This window comes from Orycteropus afer, unplaced genomic scaffold (genome assembly GCF_000298275.1).
Source record: "Orycteropus afer afer isolate SDZICR_OR568_19922 unplaced genomic scaffold, OryAfe1.0 scaffold00997, whole genome shotgun sequence".
Classification (NCBI taxonomy): Eukaryota; Metazoa; Chordata; class Mammalia; order Tubulidentata; family Orycteropodidae; genus Orycteropus; species Orycteropus afer.
Genome location: NW_006922584.1, coordinates 175181 through 183559, shown reverse-complemented (window position 1 = coordinate 183559; position 8379 = coordinate 175181). Strand labels below are relative to the sequence as shown.

Genomic DNA, 8379 nt, shown 5'->3' with positions numbered 1-8379 from the left:
CACTGGCCCTATACCCACTTTGCAAGAGCTAAAATGAAAAAGAACCATATCTACCAACAAGAGTACCAGGGGGAAACTCAAAGTTATTTTAAATGTGTAACATAAATATAGTATTAGTACACTCAAAATGAAAGGCTTATGAGAAACTCTAGAGAGACCAGTGACATACAAGCAATTAGTATACAGATCATTTTCTTAAAAGATAAATTTTAATATACAGAATAACCTGCAGGAAGATTTTATTATTTTCCATTTTGCCCAAAATTTGTAGGTATGAATGCTTCTGAATCTGACCAGGAAAGTTTATATTTTGACCTAATACATTATCAGATTGTCTGATCAAGTCCAGCTTGATATCATAGAAATTTATAGAATTTACACTGAAAATCTGTTGGTTTTGTAGGTGGTGGATTTCCGATTTCTTCGTAGCTAGGAGTTTACTCAACTTTAGCCTCAGAACCAGAATTAAAATAAGAGATCTTCTTTTAAACAGCTGGTCATCATTTTAGGCTTAATCTAGCCAAATTATTTAATACTTTATTGAAGGTCATACAAAAACTCCACAATAAATAATGAAAAGAGTACATAAAATCATCAGCCTCTGTTTGCAATACAGAAAATACATGTCAGTTCTGGCCCAAGTCAATTCCACTGAAATACAAAACGTGATAGTAAGAATGAGAAGATCTGCAGTGACTGTTTTGGTGGTTAGCTACAACACCATCAGTTATTTTGGAAAGTGAAGGTGGGTTTTAATTTGCAGGTAAAGAATGTCTTTGGTAATTTAAAAAAATATAAACTCTAAAAAAGCTTGTGAATCATATACAAAAGCAGCTGTTTGATACCAAGGTTGAAATACAGAAATTGTGTGTTAGCACCACCAGCAAACACAGGGCCCTTTTCCCTCAGGGCTGCACCCCTGTCTTGACCAGAACACAGACCTGAATGCTGCACGTGTCATTTACAGTTAGAAAACCTGGCCTTGAGTACAGGGCTCCTGTGGGGTGAAGTTTTAAGCCCTAAGAGGCACCAAGCGGTTACAAAGGCTAGGCCACCATCAGGGTCACAAGTTCCGACGATATAATAAATCCCGCGTTGCCTTATCAACTTTTTGCTGGTAGTCCTCCAATTTGTCAAGTATCTTCTGAGACAACTGTAAGAGAAAGGAGGGAAATCATCACAGGATAGCTCAAGGACTGAATATGAATAAGATCGATGTTATTAACCATTTTGAGTTCACTAGACTTCACCTGAGAAAGATGTTAGCCACCATGCTTCATTTAATCACCATTAAGTAGAGTCTGAAGGAGCACTGGTGGCTGCTAACCGAGATGTTGGTGGTTCGAACCCACCCACTGCTCCAACGGAGAACTATGTGCAGTCTACCTCTGTAAAGATTTACAGCCTTGGAATCCCTGAGGTGTTTTACTTGCCCTACAGGGTCGCTATGAGTTAGAAGTGACTCAATGGTAATGGGTAAATGGGTAAGTAGAGACTGCTCTGTGACTCTGCAGGTAAAACAACTTCTGCTATAAACAAGACTCCAATCCTGCTTTCCTAATGAATTTCTAAGTACACAGATCTCATCAGTATTTTAAATAAAAGCATTACTAGCTCTCTTCCCAGAATCAGAGAGCCTGCATTTGATTTTCACTAAGCATTGGCTGCTAAGTGACATGCAGGGATGAACACTCAGACAGTGTGAATTACTTGTTAACACTTTACTTAACTTCGCCTGATACACCCAATCAGTAGGAACTAATTTTCATGGCTGTCTTCCTTTCTCCCTATTGCCTATCAGTTTGGAAGACAAATATGCAAAAGGGTAAGTCACTGACTAGAAGTGTATTCTCTAAGTTCTAATAGTAGACTCAGAAGACACTCCACCTAGATGTAACTGATAGACAAACAAGCCATCACTCAAATGAGTCTGAACAAGAGAAACACTATCCTTTTTTCCTTTTGAAGAAGTTCCTAATATACGAGTCCTGGAAAATGTGGTTGCATATGCTAAGTTCATTGAGGGTAATGGTAAGTTTTCATGCTGTATTTCAAGTACCAGTTCACCCTGTAGTGTCTGCCTTAGTAAACTGTAGACTGAAGAATGGACTACATGTCATTTGTCTGTGTATAATCGCTGCCCACACAGTTCCTCACTCACTTTGTTGAATGAATTGGCTAAGTTGCTTAAACTCTTTATTTATAAAGGGATTGGGGCAGCATGCGAAGGGCAATAAACAGTTTATCTCTCCCCTTACGTCCCTCAGAGTTGAAGACCAAGCTGTACCATGTAACTGCTGGTGCAAAGACTTATAGGAGACTTTGTACTAAAAGGGTTACTTACTGCGATGTTGTGACTATTGGCACTGTTCTCTCCCAGAGCTTGGAGAAGCTGATCAATAGAGGAGTAAGGGAGCCACACCATTGGGGCTGTTGCAGACAGTGGAAACTAAAAGGAAAAAGGACTGTTATTGGGAAAAAAAAAGAAATCTAAAAAGCATACCAATTACCCTGAGTAGTTGTTTTCTTGGTCTCAAATGCTTCACTTTCTTATTTTTTCACAGTAAGAACTGCATGTGTGTGTGTGCATGCACAGCTGGACTCCCGCCCGACTTTATAAGCCTGTCCTTTGCTCAGTTATAGCTGAATTTATTTTGAAATTATGCCACCTCCTTATCTTTTTAAGGGAGCACTGAGGTCTGTTAATGATAAACAGATGCAACAAAACTCCTCTGAGTTGGCAAAGAACGATACCATTTCTAGTCTGAAATTTAGATCCAAATTATAGGCAATCCCTGGGTTACGAATGAGATCCGTTCCTAAGTGTATTTTTAAGCCGAATTGGTAGATTGGTCGGAACAGTTGCATACAGTTCTTATTAAGCCTCACTTTAGTGCAAGAAAAGGCTTTTCAATTATTTAAAAGCTGAACATGCAGCAAGTGAAGGTGACTACGATGAAGAATTTGTTCTAAGTAAGTAGGTGGTTGGTTCAACTGTTTCACAGTTAAGGGCAGATTTACATAAACATGAAATGGATTGTGTGCTGAGACAGCTGCCTGCTTGGAGATGGTGGCTCTCCATGTGTGTGGCTTCCCACAATCCTAACAATAACCCAATCTCCTCATTGAGCTCCTGAAAGGGCTCACTTTGCCTCTCCAAGTCTCCCATTCCAGGGTTCTGACCCAAATTATTCTGTTCTGGTTACTGTGACAAATCACTCAAATTGTAAAAATTCACATCTGTTGCTGTTTCTGCTCTGGAACTCATGACAGAACTGGTTCAAATCAGTTTGAAGCCCTGCTTAACAGGCAGGCAGGAATTATCCATAAGTCAGATGTTCATAACCTGGGGACTGCCTGTATCTGGAAAAAGATATTTGGAAGAGGAAAAGCGCAGGTCTGAATACTTAAGGGGTTAAGAGGTAAGGTTTGTAGTTAGCTAGGTCTGGCTCTTCTACTTATCATCTCTGTGAGTTTTGGCAACTTACTTAACCTCTGGGCCTAACTTTCCTCATGAGTTTTTTTTTTTTTTTAAAAGGTCAAAAATCAGCTTTTGATAGGCTGCTATGAAGATTAACTGAGAAATCACTTGCACAGATTTAGCATAGCCTCTGGCATACAGAAAATGTTCAGTATATACCATTTTATTTACCACTGTCCTGCAAATATTGACTAAAGTCAAATCCATTTGGTAGAGGAAAGTGGAATGTATTCCCATTCCATAAACAGGAAATTGGAGACTCATAGAGTGCTGATACGCAGTCCCTGATCTTGGAGTCAAACTAGTTCTGTAACTACAAATACTGTTGTTATCATTGTTAGGTGCCATCAAGTCGGTTCTGACTCATAGTGACCCTATGGACAACAGAATCAAACACTACCCAGTTCCATGCCGTCCTTATAATTGTTGTCATGCTTGAGCCCATTCTTGCAGCCGTTGCATTAATTCATCTTACCGAGGAGCTTCTTTTTTGCTGACCCTCTAGTTTATCAAGCGTGATATCCTTAAGGGACTGGTCCCTTCTGACAACATGACCAAAGTACAAGAAACAAAGTCTGGCCATTCTCATTTCTAAGGAGCATTCTGTCTGTACTTCCTCCAAGACAGATTTGCTCATTCCTCTAGTAGTCCATGGTACATGTTATTCTTCACCAACACAATTCAAATCCATCAATTCTTCTGCTGTCTTCCTTATTCACTGTCCAGCTCTCATATGCATATAATGCTATTGAAAATACCATGGCTTGGGTCAGGCCCACCTAAGTCTTCAGAGTGACATCTTTGCTCTTTAACACTTTAATGAGGTCTTTTGCAGATGTGTCCAATGCAGTATGTCATTTAATTTCTTGACTGGGCAATGATTGTGGATCCAAGTAAAATGAAATCCCTGACTTCAATCTTTTCTCCATTTATCACAATTTTGATTATTGGTCCATTTGTGAGGAATTCTGTTTTATGTTGAGGTGTAATCCATACTGAAGGCTGTAGTCTTTGATCTTCATCAGTAAGTGCTTTAAGTCCTCTTCACTTTCAGCAAGCAAGGTTGTGTCATCTGCATATCTCAGGTTGTTAATGAGTCTTCCTCCAATCCTGAGGCTACATTCTTTTTCATATACTCCAGTTTCTTGGATTATATGCTCAGCTGAATAACTTAGGTGAAAAGATAAAACAACCCTGAGGCATATCTTTCCTGATTTTAAACCATGTAGTATCTATCCCTTTGTTCTGCTGGAGTCAAATGACAGTCTCTTGGCCTATGTACAGGTTTCTCATGATCACCAGTAAGTGTTCTGGAATTCCCATTCTTTGAAATGTTATCCATAATTTGTTATAAAACACACAGTTGAATGCCTTTGCATAATCAATAAAACACAGGTAAACATCTTTCTGGTATTCTTTGCTTTCAGCCAAGATCCATCTGACATCAACAATGATATCTCTCATTCCTTATCACCCTCCAAATCCAGCCTGAAATTTTCTGGCCGTTCTTGTCTATATACTGCTATAACTGTTTTTGAATTATCTCCAGCAAAATTTTACTTGAGATATTAATGCTATTCGTAATTTCCACATTCTGCTGGAACATCTTTCTTTGAGCACAAATATGTATTTTTCAATCAGTTGACTAGGCAGTTGTCTTCCAAATTTCTTGGCATAGATAAGGGAAAGTCTCCAGATTGCATCCATTTGTTGAAACATATCAATGGGTATTGCGCCAATTCCTGGAGGCTTGTTTTTCACCAATGCCTTCAGTGCAGCTTGGATTTCTTCCCTCAATACCACTGGTTCTTGATCATATGCTACTTCCTAAAATAGTTGAATATCGACCAGTTCTTTTTGGTAGTGTGACTTTGTGTATTCCTTTCATCTTCTTTTGCTGCATCCTGCTTTGTTCAATACAATAGAATCCTTCAATATTCCAACTTGAGGCTTGAATTTTTTTAGTTATTTCAGCTTGAGAAATCCAAGTGTGTTCTTCCGTTTTGATTTTCTACTCCAGATCTTTCAATATTTCATTTAATACGTTACCTTGTCTTCTAAAGCTTCAGAGTCTCTTCTGACATCCATTTTGGTATTTCTTCCTTTTCTGTCTTTTTAATGACCTTTTGCTTTCTTCATGTATAATGTCATTTATGTCATCTCATAATTTGTCTGATCTTTGGTTACTGGTGTTTGGTGCATCAAATCTGTTCTTCAGATGGTCTCCCAATTCAGAAGGGACACACTTAGGGTCGTATTTTGACTCTTGTGGACTTGCTTTAATTTTCTTCAGCTTCAGCTTAAACTTGCATAACAGGAATTGATGGTCTGTTCCATGGTCAGGCCCTGGCCTGGTTCAGACTGATAGTGAGATTCTCTATCATCTCTTTCCATAGAAACAGTATAGTACAGTATAAGTGAAATCCACTAATTTATAGTTCCAATTTACTTTCAGATCCTCACCTTATTTAATGTGATAGTACAGAATTAAAAAGAAATGTCTGTATTGCCTACCTCAATTCCAAAGTACTGGTGTCCTTTTCCCAATACAGCATCCACATATTCTGAAACCAAATCCACAGCTTCTTCTAAAAGGTCGTAATTCAAGTACAGACGGAGCAACTCAGCAGCATCAACTTTCTGTAAAAGTCAGGTGATTAAGAACATCTACCTATTTACATCTCACCTGGGCAATGGCCAAAGGATGTTGAGTGTCTGATCCCCTTGCATTTACATTTCTGATTGTCAGTCAGTAAGTAAGCACCTTAGTTTACTCATTTATATCTTGGGATAAGGTTGGATTCTAAGAGCCTGGGCACCTTTTAAGGCCCTATCCATTAAGTTGCCGTCTCCTCCTGTTTTGTGACCAAAGCAAATTTTAACTTCTGCTTCAGTTCCCATATGTAAAAGCCAACAAAACTCTCCAGCAATGGTACGAAAGACACAATGTAGTCACATTACTACTCAGGACAACTAGAAAAGAAGTTTACAAAATCATCGATTTTAAATGTCTGAAATTTTTATTTAATTCAGGGTTAGAGAAAAATGAATTAAGTCTCAGTATAAAAGGTTCTATTAAGTATGCTATTATGTTAATTATGCTTTCCATATTCTGATTTGATCACAATCTTACTTTTATCATCTTCTCTACTTTCTAACTTAAAAAAAAAAAATCAACTTTCCTATCTTTGAGCTCTGGGTGCCCTCTCCTTGTCCTAGCCATGCTTACCGCTGTAGCACCACATGCCTCTTTTCTAAAAGCTCCCTGTTGTTGTCAGGTGCCACGATTGGTTCTGACTCACAGCAACCCTATGTACAATAGAAGGAAACATTGCTTGGTCTCATGCCACCCTCACGATAGCAGGTATATCTGAGCCTCCTATTGCAGCCACTGCGTCAGTTCCCCTCACTGGGCGTTTTCCTCTTTTCCCCTGACCCTCTATTTTACCAAGCATGATGTCCTTCCAAGTCTTTAATAACTGTGTGCATCAGAATCATCTGTGAATATTTTTAATACACTTCTCCTTCAAATTGGAGTTCAGTAAGGTAGGGGTAGGTAGGGCTTAGACATCTGTATTTTCATAAGGTTCTCCAATGTGGATCAGATACAGTAGTCCTGAAACTTAGGTGTGCATCAAAATTAAATCAGGAATTTATTAAAATGTAAATTCCTGGTTCCTACCTCGCAGGTACAGCCCAGGAATCACCTTACTTAATGAACAATGAACTTACTTTCAAACAATCTCACCCCTGTAATAATTCTGATACAGGTGGCCCAAAACCCCTATTTTGACAAAAACTGATTTAAAGAAACACTGTTGTAGTATTTGAACTACTACTCCACCCACATCTGTGAATGTTTGTGAGTAATCATTCATACACCCATGTATCACAGGTCTACCCACTGTTTTAAATATAAACGTGTTCAGTGAGAACACATGTAGGCATTAACTTAATTACTAACCTACAGAACTTTAAATCCAAGTATTCATTAAATTGTTCCTCATGTTTTTAAGTAAGATCAAGAAGCTGCTAAAGTTTGTAAATCAGTATGTTCCCATAAAATATCACTCTATTTTTTCTTTTTAATCATGTCATGAAAATATTCAGAATGATAAAGACCAGCTTCATATTCTTTAAGTTAAAGTACCACATATCCCCTGAGACTATGGCCCCTAATTACCCTTCAGGTCTGGGACTAAATTCACTCCCATGGCTTCCAGCCAAACAACAGACAGGAATATGGGATGAACATATATAACAGGTAGGTACACTCGTTGCAGCCATCAATTGTAGGAGAACAGAAGGGCAGTATTTGCACAGGGAGATAGCTCAGGAGGCAGGAATGCAAAGGAAGGAACAACAGAGGAAAGAGGTTACTACAAGGAGGAAGTGGGAAGAGAGCTATTACACTGTGGGGAATTGTAGTCAATCTCATGAAATAAAACGTGGATGAACTGCTATGGAAAATGAATTTGCTCTGTCACCCAATAAAATTTAAATAAATAAATACAATAAAAATTAATTAAATAAATAAACAAACTACCACATACCTTGTAACTGTTTATAAGCCAATTAGGCAGAGGCACTCCATGAGACAAGAGCTTGTTGATTACACAGTGGTGATACAAGTTATTCTGAACTTTGTACCTTTCCAGGTAAGTTGATAATAGTCTCCATGCTTCATCAGTAGCACTGGATAAAAACAAAAAGGACTAATGAGTTTTAGATTCTTTATAGATATTTGCAGTACCATTCAAAGCACAAATTTACAAAGAAAAATTTTTAGAGGCTCACAATTGGAGTGATAACATAACTAAATCATAACTAACACTATCGAGGTCATTGTGACTTAAGGAAAGAGATAATTCCCAACTTACAGTATATTCCAGTTATTA

The 8379-nt window shown here is 38.2% G+C and overlaps 1 protein-coding gene across 1 annotated transcript in view; it reads right to left on the bottom strand.

Moving 5' to 3' along the window:
• Nucleotides 1–1063: 1063 nt before the first annotated feature.
• The window catches only part of NUP160 (nucleoporin 160), a 76446-nt gene continuing 69130 nt past the window's right edge, over nt 1064–8379 (bottom strand). The window contains exons 29-32 of the mRNA XM_007958509.1: nt 8035–8176; nt 5996–6121; nt 2345–2449; nt 1064–1153 (exon numbers count right to left, since the gene is read on the bottom strand). Coding sequence (XP_007956700.1) covers nt 1064–1153; nt 2345–2449; nt 5996–6121; nt 8035–8176 — 463 coding nt within the window. The remainder of the gene's footprint in view (nt 1154–2344; nt 2450–5995; nt 6122–8034; nt 8177–8379) is intronic.